The following is a 14,377-nucleotide window of genomic DNA, read 5'->3' as shown; positions in this document are numbered from 1 at the left end:
TTTTGCACCTGGCAGACATACCCTGGTGCTGTTCCACCTATCCTTTTTGCATAATATATTCCTCCGTCTCCCTGAGAATAGAGTCACCAACAATAACTAGCTACTGTGGGACAAACGCATTCTGCTTTAGAGATTGCCACTGTGTTGCCTGATGTACAGCAGTGAGCTCTGGTGTTGAGTTTGGCAGCTGAGAGCTTGATGGGCCCCTCTTATTAATTTCCTCGAGGGCATCTACTTTACACCTTAAACTCTGAGACACCCATCAGAATGCTGAATTGGCACCTAATTTTATACAGTCTCTGCAAGTATCACACACAAAGACATTCTCCTTGGTTAGATCATGTCCTGTTCTTGACAGGTCTGCAAACATTTCACATTTTGGTATTTTTTTTTTGAGCTATGATGCGTTGAAGAATCTCCCCCTTTGGTTCTCCCCTGAGCCACAGCACTCTGGCCAATCAGCGTGCATTGCTTTGCTGCTCTAGTCTGGGTCATGATTCCTTTTAAGTACAATTTAATTAAGAATGAAATTTAATAAGATTAATAAATTTTACTGATTAATTGATAATACTATACTAAGATATCACATTTCTAATACAGTGCTACGTGTTTTGCTACCTGGTTTTTCGTTAAACCTTATGCTATCTAGTTCAGGATATACATTATAACGTATATAACAATGGCAGCAAGTTACAAACAGTAATATCCACTGACACTAAGTATTAACTGTCAAAATCGCTATCTAAATTCAAAATAAACCAAGGAGCTTGACTAGGACTATAAGCTACTTATAGAAAATAATTTAATATAACAATTAATTCAATAAAACAGCTAAATATAATTAAAAACTTAGCATTCGCCGGAGCTGCAAAATCTTGTCCAACACGTGGATACCCTTACCAATATGTACAAAAACACAAAATTATCTCTTTTCTGAAGTAAACAACAAGGTTTTATGTTTAATTTGTACACACAATATTAGTGTCCCCAAGGAATATAATTTAAAACGCCATTATGAAATACAGTTCTGAGTACAATCAATACTTGGGTAAAATAAGAAAAAAAGATAAATTAAGAAATTTGAAATCTACACTTCAAAAATAAAGTATTTATAAAAATTATGAAGATAGCGAGAGTCTGGCCAAAACTAGTTATGTTAATTTAGAACTCGTAGCTAAATATTCAAAGTATTTTAGCGAAGGTGAATTTGTAAAGCAGTGTATGGTGAAAACCACTAAAATTCTTTGCCCTCAAAAAGTTAACTTTTCAGAACATTTCATTATCATGAAACACTGTTGCAGAAAGAATCGACAAAATTGCCACCAACATCAGTGGAAAACTTACAGAAAATATGGAAAATTTTGACTTTTTCGATTGCGGTCGATGAAAGTACTGATATTAGTGGACTGGCTCAAGTAGCTGTATTTAATTGTGCATGTAATGAAAATCTTACTGTGACTGAAGAACTGCTTGATATTCTCTCTTAATGACAATACAACAGGTGAAGATATTTTTAAGTAAGTATATGGACTTTTAGAAAAGTATAACCTTCCATTATCAAAACTAGTGTATGGCTACAGATGGTGCATCAGCAATGACAGGAAAGACAAATGGATTTATAGCTAAATTATTGGCTAAGCAGAATGAAATTGCTCCTGATAGTAAGTTTCATCATGTTGACTGCATTATACATCAGGAAGTGTTGTACTCAAAGTAGTGAGAATGGAACGGGCTGAACTTAAAGAAAACAACGAATTTTATATGCTACCGAGGTTTGAATCGATGGCAGTTTTCTTCATTACTTTTGGATGCCCTTATCAAGGAAAGCCAGTGAACTTCTGTTTAATTCATTATAGAGAAGTTCGCTGGCTTTCCTATCATAAGGTTTTGAATTGATTTTAATTACTATGCCAAGAAATCAATGTTTTTAGAAATGAGAGTCACCAGAACAACTTAATGATAAGAACTGGTTTCAGAATTTGGCTTTTATTGTAGATATTACAGGGAATTTAAATGAACTGAACTTAAAACTTCAGGGTCGAAATCAGGCTGTAACATTTATGTGTGATTGTGTTAAAGCTTTTAAGATAAAACTGACTTTGGGAAAGGCAACTGAAAAATTGTGATTTGCCTCATTTTCTTACATGTAAAAATTATCAAGATTAATTTGGTTCTTGTATTTCAGTAAGTATTCCTCAAATATTCAGGAATTACTATTTAGATTTGAAAGGCAATTTGAAGGATTCAACATGCGTGAAAACAATTTACTATTTAGCACTCCATTTTCTTTTGATGTTGAGAAAGCAAAAAGTAACATTCAAATGGAACTTGTTGAAATTTAATGTAACACAGTGCTAAAAGAGAAGTGAAGTGTAGTGAGGTTGGTATTCCTGACTTTTATTCTTACTTGCCAAGACATTTTGTTGAAATGTGCATGTTTGCCGCAAGAATCTTAGCTATGTTTGGTAGTACATACCTTTGCGAGCAGTTATTTTCACTCCTGAAGACAATTAAAAAACTTTACATGGGGTGAGATTAACAAGTGAGCATTTGTCATCCGTACTGAAAACTGCATTATCACAAAAGCTTATACCTAAAATAGTTTCTTGCAAAAGATGCCAAGTTTCTAGCAAACGATATTAAATTAATTTTGAATTTTTTTGTTGCAATATCTTTTGTAGTGATTTTGGATCTATTTGATATTAAAACAAAATTAATGTTTCTTTTTATCCATAGTTCCAATCTGATTTGTATGCATGTAGGTGTTAATAAATACATATAAATATAAAAACCAATGCGTTCAAGTAAAGTCAATATGTGACCCGCACTGATTCTTGTATAATATGTGGCCCCCATTCCTATCTGAGTTTGACACCTATGAGCTACATCATTTAACCAAATGCATGATACTTGCAGCAAAGTAGTAGTCTTTTACCATAATGGTAAAAAAAACCCACTAAGTTTACCAGACCTAAGCAGTCTCTTAAAAACTCCCTTTAATGGAATATAACGAAATACTTTGCTACATTAAAATAGAATTTTTAATGTGGATAATGCACCAATACCAAAACACCAACTGTGTTATGGGATTTTTTTTCTTCTGTTTAAATGGTCATTACAGAGTGGGATAAATCCACAAGTTTTAAAGCTTACCACTGTTCAAAATTAAAGGCAGCTACTATATTTTTACAACATTCAAATTATGAATTAGCACAGCACAATTGGAGTTTTGTATCTTCAGTGTTATAACTCACCAACACTTTAAAATCACACAAGAACAAGTTTGCACAGAACTAAAAGAATTGTTTGAATAAGAATTAATCTGCTGAAAGAGCAACTGCAACACGTGCAATTGTTTCTTCCTTTTGCAAATAATATTGAGTTAATCCCAATATTTTGTCAGAAAGGCATCAATCAATAAGGCAAGCTAGCGCTATTAATTTGAAAAAATTAATACTTCATATGACTAATCCAACATAGAAATACAAAACATAAGAACTGACAATTCTGATTACCAAAAAACTTAAGGAACGATTTTATTATCAGTAAGTATTGTTCAGTACCTTAAGAAGAGGAATGGCTACTTTCCCAAGGAATTCAACTTTCTTGTCACGGTCCTCATCAAATACAGTGATCTCCAGCACTGAATGGATGTCTTTTACCTGACTATCAAAACAGCATCAAAAATGTAAATTGAATTAATCTGGTTCCAGAAAAACATAATATTATCATCTGAAAGAACATGCACCTGTATAATTTTACAGATGATTACTCTCCATTTCAGACCCTTAAGTTCATAATATGAGGGCATTCACAAAATGAAGTAGTCATTAACAAGCATGGATGTTGAGCAAGTCTGGTGATGCCATCAGTTCCAGTTTTGAATTTAGCATTTATTAATAAATGCTTTTTTAAGTTTTAATATTAATAATAATTTTTACTTCAGTAAACAAAGAGTTAATGATGCAATGAAATACAAAGAGTTACTACAAATGAAGATAAAGTTTTCAGTGAAAAATATGCTAATTCAGCATGAGTGTATACATAAACTTAAGATTTTTGTGTTATTTAGATGGCTGCACCAGTGCAAAATGCATTTTGTGTGTTCTACAAAACCTGCTACATCTGTATCAGGCATAATTTAAGAATAGGGGCTCAATCTGGTATGGACTTGGCACACTCAAGGTCCTGAGCTGGATATCATCATTCTTCTCTTTCTTGGCGATTTCCCCCCACCTCTCTGTATCTTAGAAATTTTTTTTTTGGCTGGTGCAGCAAAAGCCTCAGGCTTCCTTGCACCATAAGAATAATAATTACACCATCTTTGGTTCCAAAAATTTAGATACCATAGGTCAAGTTTAAGATGAAAAATGTTAGTGATCTTTGTCAGGGTTAAAAAAAAAAAAAAAAAAAAAAAGGAATACTACATTTTGTAGGGTTGCAGAAGAAATTGTGGTGCAAGATTTATCAAGTAATAATTTAAGTGATTTCAAGAACTGTATCTCTTGAGCCAGACACACCAGCCAAGAAAACTGAAATATGGCATACTATATGCAGTGTTCTATGGTAGCATTTACGAACTAGTAAATTTTTAGGAGCCTCAAAAAAAATAAAGAGTTTTTGCAGTACATTTTGTACCACTGAATTATTATGTATATTTTCACATATAAATTGTTACCATCTTGTTTACCTTTGCATTACTGTGTTGTTCCTAGGCAATCAATCACGAAGCCCCACTCCCCTTAACTGTGGGGTTAAACAAATCAGTTGATTATTACTAGCCATATAGTGCAAGGAAGCCTGAGGCTTATGCTGCACCAGCTAAAATAAATTTCTGAGTTACCCTGAGAGAGAGAGAGTAGAAGGAAATCACCAAGAAAGAGAAGAATGATGACATCCAAGCTCGGGACCCTGAGTGTGCCAAGCCCATAGTCCTAAGCTGGATGTCATCATGCTTCTCTTTCTTGGTGATTCCCGACTCCTAAACTACACAAACTTCAATAAACTGCAGTAGTAAAATTCAACAAGGGACAAGGCATTCTTGTATTGATTGCGGCCTCCAGGGTTACCCCTATATACCGCTATAGCATCTATAGGTTATTTATAGCCAGCAAGTGTGCGTATGTAAGTATACATGTGTGTTGTGATGGTTGTTGTTTGCCGGCCCTGGAGTCTTAGCAGCCGGGAGGCAGGAAACAAGCTACCTGCGTCCCGACCCTAGCCACGTGGACGCACTCCAAGAACTATCTAAATTACACTAAGTGGGATTCCAACAAGTGGAATCCCGGTAGTAAAATTCAACAGCAAACAATGTATAAACATCAGGTTGAATAAGGAAACCTCAGTTACTTATGTGGAGGTCATGTGTTGAAATGTTAGAAACTTCCAGCTGTTACTGACATACACAAGAACTGGCTGATATATCACTTTTTTTCTTACATGGATAACAGCCTTGATTCCAGAAACAGCAGGTCTAACAGAACCAGGCACCTAATTAGCTATTTATTTGTAGTAAGCAGAATTTTTTTATATACAAACTAAGTTCACCAATGAACATTCCATAAGTTTCATGAATCGCATGAATTTTACAAAATTCTGTACTATTTTAGATAATTTTAGAATGATCCATATCTATAATATTAACACCCCTAAAAACAAAGACTGAATTGAGTATTAACAGTTCAGTTTAAATGAATTTTATGTAGTAAAAGAGTCTTAGACCTATGTAGCATGAGAAGAGTGGCAATTCAAGAGAAAAGTAGCTGATGACAGTGCAGAGTATGCTATTTTACCTGGAAGTTTTGAGGATAAATAAATAAATCCCGAATGAAAATGAAAGAGACCAAAAAATAGACACCAGACCAACAACACTGCATCAAAGAGTGGAAAGAAAATTTTAAATGAAAGCCACCCAAATTTTAGAACTGGTTCATATACAGGGCATTTCAACAATGAAAAATTTCACAAGTGAACTCCTCATATCAATGTAATAAGTCAATGTCTCCATTATCTCATTGTTTACATTTTTTTTTAATGAAAACCACAAACACGAAAGCTATGAGAACCTATACTACTGTGTGAGGGTTGACAGTTGAGAAGTGAAAGAAATTTTCGGCATTAGACTTGAATTTCTGTAGATTGTAATTTTCAGGAAATGCATATGAAGATAGACTGTTCCGAAAAACAGAAGTTGAAGGAATAAACGAAAAAGAAGAAAAGTTGGTTCTATGAGTTAAGTCAGACATTAAAAGGATACTAGCTGGATGCAGCATATGTAGGACTAGTTTCAAAGAGCAAGGGGAATTGCAGAAGCCAATAGATACTGTCTATGGAAGTATCTATAAAATAGGCACGTAGCAGAAACAATATCTGAGACAGAGTGGGGAGACTTTTTAAGAGATGGGCTATTAATTAACCTAACTGTCTTATTCTGAATAGAGTCTAGAAGCCTGACAGAGTTTATGGGGCACGACTCTAGGTGTGGATAAAATAGTCCATTGTAGGGTGGATTTGAGAATTATACAGAGTGAATAGCTTTTTAGAAGAAAAGTAACACCAAAGACAAAAGAGAAAACCCAGTTTTTTAGATGTAGAGGAAGAAATATTAGTGAATGTGCTTATGCTAAAAGTCGGGGTAATTCCTAATAGAGATATGTGATCTTGTCTAGAAATCTGTGTCATCAACGATGAGCATAGGAGGACAACAATCCTTTTTACAAGAATGGGGAATTACCTGAAGATCAGCATTTAAGGAATTTATGGATTCGAGAAGGTGAAACTGCTGTTTGTGCAGACAACTTTTCTCAAACTGGAAGATGGAACACAATGTGCTATCATCAGAAAAACTATGAATAGGATTTCTATTCAACAGAAGGTCATTAACATACAAACATTAATATACAGTTAATACAATAGACAGGCCAGGAAACTTCACCTTTATTTGTAGTGGGAGTTTGCTTAAACTTTTTCATTTCCACTAGTGAAAAAAAAAAAAAAGGTCAGGTTAGTTTAAGCCACCAATTTTCAGATGGATTCAAGTGAAAAAAAAATGGCACATAATAAACGTTATAGACACCATTTTTCACTAGAATCCATTCCGAATTTGGTGGCATAAACTAACCAAACTTTTTTTTTTTTTTTTTTTAATAGCTGAGCATGAGTCTAAATTCCTGATGGCTCTACTTGCTTGCAGAATGGCATTCACTCTAATGCAAAACTGTGATGATTAGCAGCCAATCAACAGATGGAGCTACATCTAGCCATCATTTGCTTTTACAAAAATCCATGGTTAAGAGTCTTGTTCAAATTTTAACCTTCCCCTCCATTATATTTCACAGTTGTCTGCTGGTTTCTGCTAACTGAAATTCCAAAGGAACTCATTTTTATTAAAAAATGTCAATAAATACCAGGAGTTGCACTTTGAATTGGAGTTCTTAGAAACACTTGGGCCTCCAAGTGTTTCTAGTTCTTACTAGTCAAAACTAGTTTTATCGAATGTGTCAGAAGCTTCCTGTTTTTACTAATAAGAACTGGTAGTAACAAATTTCAGGTTTTTCCTGTAACACAAAGAATAGCTGTTTATTTTGTTAACAAAGTTTATCTTTCTCAGAATGGCACAGTGCAATATTCATTGCACTTCTGAGAGCATATGCAAATGCTTTGGGTGGGGGGTGGAGGGGGGGAGATTTCACTGCTATATTTTAGAAGAGCACATGTATGAATGAGTTACAATAGTGAGGAAGAAAGGGAGTGAAAACTTAATGTAAAGTTTAAAGTGTAATGATTATTTATCAAATATTGCAGTTTAAATAACAAGTAACATTATTTTGGCAAAGAATAAGTAGCGTAAACTGACAGGAAGTCAAATTTTCTTTTTAAAATAGCAGAAGACAATGTTCTCTGATGAATCCAGTGTATTGAAAGCTGGGAAATATAAAGCTTTTAAAGGTAACCTCTAAATTCTATCTCGCAAATTTCATGGATGCAGAGGTAGGTACCTTTTCCTTTTTTAAAGCATACTTGGAATTTGACCTCTTTTGCAATTCACTAATTTAATGGACAAAGCAAACATTTGGCACTGAGTAATTTCTGTTAGTACAAAGCCTCCAAACACGTGGACCACTACAATTTTTTTTTATGAAAGAAAGCCTAAAAATAAACAAGTATCGAAACAGGGATTTTGTTAAAAAGTGTTAACTACACTTAGTTTTTTTTTTTTTTTGAAAACCCATTCAAAGTTAAGTGTTTAATGTTAGAAAATAAATTAGCATTAAGAGTAAAATACTGGCCACTTAGTATTTTAAGGTTTAAACTATGGATGTCTGCATGATTAAAGTTGTCTGTTCACACTGTAATGAATTGTGATTGAGTTCCTTTATAACCTGTTTACAACTGATGAACTATTTTGAAAATAATCTTTGTTTCTTTTACAGTGGTGTAAATTATTTACAATGTTCTATTTAGCATCTGTGTGTTTAAGGGAAATTCCACTACTAAGTACAGACAATTTTGGCTTTCTTAGAAATATTCTCTTATGAATAGGTTTTTTTGGGGGGGGGGGGAGACAATGATTGAAAACCTCTGGTTTGTAAGTTAATCCCGTAAGCCTGTTGATCTTTCTTTTAATTTGTACCTAATACAGGAACAGGTATTTGTTTTTGAAGTCTAAGTGAAACAAAGGAGTCAAAAGAAAATGGAAAACAAAGTAACTGTAGATTGGAGAGAGAATTGGTTCAAAGGGTTGTGGTACCCAGAGTCAATTGTAGTTTTGCACCCACACCTCATTCATTAGCTAAAGAAAGTTTTCCACTTCAAAAATAAAGTATTAAAATAAATTTGATAAACAAGTAGCACTAATTATTACATAAATTTTCTGCTTCAAAAGATTAAATTTTTGGGCCATATCAGCTGAAAATTTTTGCATCATGTCATCCAAACTGAAATCTTTGGCAATGCCATGTTCAATTGATAATGTGGCCAACCCATCTACCATACTGATCTTGTGTCATCATTAAATAGTTAAGTTTTTATTAATTTCGCCTTTGAAAAAACTTCCTCTAGCAATGGCCACTGAGAGGATCTAGAAAAGATAGGCACAGATGGGCTGAGAAATAACTGGAGTTTAACACTGACAAATTCCTGCATATGAGTAACAGTAACCCCAGACTAACATATTAACCATGTAGTACTACACTCAAGGTAGCGTGAAAACAAAAAGACTTGGGAGTAATTGTGCAGTCAGATATGAAGTTTTCTAAGAAGTGCAGACAGGCTGCACTGGGGGTTTTGTCAATGATATAGAGGAATTTTGTTAGCAGGGATTCTTCTTCCAGTCACATGGCTCCCTGAGGAGCTGTTGTGACCATCAACAAATTCCTCCAACTGGATTGCTCTTGTGCTCTTCGAGCGGCATCCCAAAATGTCATGCCCAGAAGTTTGCTGATCCCACTGTTCCACCTATTGGAGGTCTTCCTCTGCTCCTCTTCCCCTCCATTTTGCCTTTCATTATATTCTTCAACTGAACGTTTTTCATCCTTGCTATGTGCCCAAAAAAATTTTAGTTTTCTGTTGATACTATGAAGAATTTTAGGCCTGCTTATTTTATTCAATACCCACTCATTTGTTGTTTGATCAAGGAAAAAAATATGCTATATTATCCTGTAACACCACATTTCAAATGCCTCAATTTTCTTCCTGTCAACTCTTTTCAGATTCCATCCTTCACATCCAACTGGAAACTGGAAAAATTAACAAATCAATGATTCCCAGTTTTTTCTTTAAGGGCAGATCTTGATCTCTCCATAATTTTGTCAGATCAATGACTACCATTTTAGCAATTACCTGTAGTCTCTTTACATCATTTGAGAAATCACCATTCTTATTTATTCTTGACCCTAAATAATCAAATTCATCAACTTCTTCGATATCTTGTCCATTAACTTTACTGAAACCAAGATTAACACCAGTTACCATAATTTTAGTTTTACACACACATTCAGAAAGTCCTTTTTTTCTTACTTGCTTCACATACTCTCCTCAGAGTTACTTTAAGATGATCCTCGGAATTGCAAATTAGCACAATACAATCCGCATAATGAAGGTTGTTCACCTTCAGTCCTGCAATTTTGATGCTAGTGTCTAAATCTTCCAAAGCTTCATACATGACCTTCAGCATAAAGATTAAAAAGGTGAGGTGGCAAAAATGCAGTCCTGCTTGACACCTTTACCAATTTTGAAAAAAGTCGGTGTTTCCCATGTTGGTTCTCACAGTTCCTTCCTGTTATATTACCTTAATCAGCTGAATTATGTGGATTGGTAATCACATAATAGCCATACTTTTCCATTGTTTCTCACATTGAACACAATCAAGTGCTTTGTAATCTATAAAACACAAAACAACTGGAACATTGAATTCTTCGCATTTTTCAAAAATCAGTCAGACTTAAGATCTGATCTTTGGTTCGTCTGCAATGTCTGAAACCAGCTTGCCCAACCCTCATTTCTTCAAGTTTTCTTGAAATTCTTTTTAGTATGATTTTAAGAATTTTGCTAGCATGAGAAATTAGGCTAATAGTCCTGAGAAAATTTTCAGATTTTTTTTTTTGGTAAGAGAATGAAAATTGATTTCTTCTAATCTGATGGCCACTGCCCTGTTCCCCAAATCTTTACAATCATTTTGTGAAAAAAAACTGAACACTTCACAACTGTAAGTTTAATCAATTCTGTAACAGTAACTCTGTAATGCTGCAATTGCATCTGAAATTAATGAAATCTTCAGTAATTATATATAATTGCTGGGAATATTTTCTACATCGTAGTCTAGGGAAACCGTATTCTTGATCTTTTTCAGCTTCAGCTTGAGAATGATGTGAAGTAATTGATGATCACTGCCACGATCTGCACCAGGAAGTCTTTGCTGCAATAACACTGGAACACCATCTTTATTGAATAAGGATGTAATCAATTTGATTCTTTGTTTTATGATCAGGAGATTTCCACTTGTAGAATCTTCTTGGGTATTGCTGAAAGCAGGTGTTACGAATGAAAATACTGCTCAAATAAGAAATTAGCATTAGTAGAGGCATATGACGCAAGAAAGCAAACTTATGCAGCATCAGCCAAAAAAAACAAAAAACTTCCACTTCACCCCTCCATTCATTCGAAATACCTGTCCAGCTGAGCCTTATATTTATTTAGACTATCAACTTCCACAACAAGGGATGGAAGTTTGTTCCACCAACCAACTACCCGCTGGCTAAAGGCAAATTTCCGTACATCTATTCTACATCTGTCTTTCCTCAATTTGAATTTATGCCCTCTCAGGTGATTATTCTGAGCAAGAGGCAGGATCCCATCAGCATTGAGCATGCTCAAACCATTCAAGGCTTTATACACCTCTATCAGATAACCTCGCTGGTGCCTAGTCTCCAGACACTGTAATTTGCAAAATTTGTTAAGAATAAGAGCAACCCTTTGTTTCATTCACTAATCTTGTTGCCCTTCTCTGTACTCGTTCCAGCAGCTCTACATCCTTCTTGAAATGAGGCCTCCAGACCTGTATACAGTACTCAAGGTGTGGCTTGACCATTGCCTTATACAAGGGAACAATCACCTCCTTATCCCTGCTAGAAAAATTCCTGTATATCATTGACAAGACACCATGAGCTACTCTTGCAGCCCATCTGCACTGCTCAGAGAACTTCATATCTGCCTGCACAATTACCCCCAGGTCCTCTCTACCATTGTCAGTGTAGTACCACAGAGTTGATACGTTGCTCTGGGGTTGTTGTTTTCCATACGTAGTACTTTACATTTGTCAATGTTAAACTTCATTTGCCCCCTCTCAGCCCATCTGCTCAACTTTTCCAGATCCTGTTGCAGCAGCATAGCGTCAGTAGTGTCCTGAACAATCCTACCAACAATTCAATTAATTTTTCTCCCCATTCATTTCTAATGCCACATTTTTGAACTAGAAGAGACTGCCTTGCCTATTTTTGGATTAAAATCACCCATGAGTATCAAAAACATCCTTTTTTGGGACCATGTCAAGAGTTGCTTGGAGATTTTCATAATAAACAACCATATCTTCATCTGGGTCTGTTGATGTTGGTGCATATGCAACTAAAACTGAGATTTACTGGTTGGCTCTGAAGCTAACTGTCATCATTCTACTATTAATAGGATTGTATCCAAGAAGAGACCTTGAACATTCCTTATTCAAAATGAATAAGCAACACCATGTTCGTTTACTTGGTCGTTTCCAGAAAAAACAACCAAATATCCATTTCTAGCGTTGAAGTGATCTCGTCCTGTCCACATGACTTCAGTTGCTCATAAAAATGTCAATTTTGTACCTATCCATTTCATTGATGACCATTTCATCTTGCCTTCTTTAAAATTTTTATATTCCATGTTGTCACATTTACCCTCTTCTTTCACAAATTTAGTTGTTTAGCAGGGAACACAGTGACATCCAAGATCTGGTTAACAGCAGTTTTTTTGGAGTTGTGGTCTCTGTAGCATCAGATAATGTGGTGATATGCCATTGCCTACCACATGGGCAATTTTGAAAGGGGCTGACTTTAGTCATGAGTGGTATGGAGAGTTTTAGGTTTGAACGTAGTGTATCCCATGAGATTCTCAGGAAGAGAAAGTTGACTGCAACAGAGCCCTTTCGCCTGATTCCCAGAGGTCGTGGTGTGTGTGTGTGTGTTCAGTCTATATATATCTTTATATATATCTTCAGTCAATGAATACATTTATGAGGTGGTGCTTATCTCTTAACCTCCTTCAATATTTAACTAATGTCCAATATTTTCAATTAATTATTTCGAATATATTTTAGAAATTTTCTCCCAAACCATTAAGCTTGCAACATTTCCTTATCACTTTCTTAAACATATTTTCATGCTGATTTGCACAACCTTAGCAGGGATAAGGAGGTGATTATTCTATTATATAAGGCAGTGGTCAGGCCACATTGAATGCTGCATTGGGTCTAGAGACCTCATTTTAGGAAGGATGCAGAGCTGCTGGAACAAGAATAGAGAAGGCCAATGAGATTGGTGACGGGAACAAGGGTGTTTTTACCAAGAAAGGCTTCAGTTCTACAAATTACAGTGTCTGGAAACTATGCACCTGTAAGGTGATCTGACCAAGATGTTTAAGGCTTTGAATGGATTGAGCAAGTTCAATGTTGATGGAATTCTTGCTCAGACTACAAACATGTGGGGCCAAAAATTCAAAGTGAGGATGGATGATTGCAGAATAGATGTGCAGAAGTTTGCCTTTAGCCAGCTGGTGGTTGATTGCTGGAACAACCTTTCATCTGTTGTTGTGGAAGATGATTGCTCAAATAAATTCAAGGAAGCAGACCAACTAGACTATTGGAGGGAATGGATAGGGGAAATGGAAAGGTTTTTCTTTTTTGGTGATGCTGTATAAGCTTGCTTTCTTACATAATTTGCCACTGCTAATGCTAATTACAAGAACTCTCGGCAGAATAAAAATATTTACTAATGATGTTATCAAATTGTTTGAGCAAACAAATTGCAGTGAAAACAACTGCCTTCAAAACGGTTTTGCAAATATTTTAATTCTTCATTAGATAGTATGAATCAGAGCTGTACTACTCAATATGTTCTACGTTGATAATAATATTAGTAAAATAATAAGAGGAGTTGACCTCAATATAGTGCGTAGAACACTTCCGTATGATACCCTCCAGAAATTAAAACGGAAAAAACGAAAAAAAAAAATCGACAACTTACCGGTACATTAGAGTAAAATATAAATAATTAAATAAACAATTTAATACAATTCAAATCAATATAAAACAATTAAAAATCAAATTAACGCAATTAAAAGAATCAAATGAAAATATTCAAAACGATTTTCCTTCCTGAAGCTGACAATGGTTTTCGACTGTATGTAGTGATCACAGGAATGAAAATTACCGAATCGGGTTAAACTTGATACTTAAATAGAGATTATTTGTCTTCACGCATGAGGTCCATGCATCGGAGATCAAATATGGCTGCCGAACATTAACCAAATTCTCGTGTAATTTAATTTCAATGGTTTCTGCAATTAATAGTCGCGTATAATTACGTTGAACGTTAAGTATTTTGGCCTCGTTAAATAAAAAAGTATGCTTTTCATTAATGGCATGAAAGGCTAATTCTGACGCTGCTGAACGAGAAGCACGGACTGAGGCTTCGTGTTGATTTGAATATTAAGAGAAATTTAAGAGAAAATCGGGTCGAACCCTGATAAGACGAGTCGCAATCACCGCAAGAAATGTTGTATACCAGATCATTAATTTGTGTTGCGAACGCTGAAAGAACCAAGCAATTGTTCAGTATAGTGTGCAACTTCC

The 14,377-nt window shown here is 35.1% G+C and overlaps 1 protein-coding gene across 8 annotated transcripts in view; it reads right to left on the bottom strand.

Annotated features, from left to right (window-relative positions):
• Nucleotides 1-14,377, bottom strand: part of Mctp (multiple C2 domain and transmembrane region protein) — a 690,267-nt gene that overhangs the window by 186,456 nt on the left and 489,434 nt on the right. For all 8 annotated transcript variants that reach the window (XM_090373448.1, XM_090373456.1, XM_090373439.1 and 5 more), the window contains one exon: nt 3,564-3,666. In XM_090373448.1, the coding sequence (XP_090229574.1) occupies nt 3,564-3,666 (103 nt within the window). The remainder of the gene's footprint in view (nt 1-3,563; nt 3,667-14,377) is intronic.

The sequence above is a fragment of the Mastigoproctus giganteus genome, chromosome 1 (assembly GCF_048544385.1).
Source record: "Mastigoproctus giganteus isolate SK-2022 chromosome 1, ASM4854438v1, whole genome shotgun sequence".
Taxonomy (NCBI): Eukaryota; Metazoa; Arthropoda; class Arachnida; order Uropygi; family Thelyphonidae; genus Mastigoproctus; species Mastigoproctus giganteus.
Note: the sequence above shows the minus strand (reverse complement) of the source record. Positions and strands in the feature narration are given on the sequence as shown.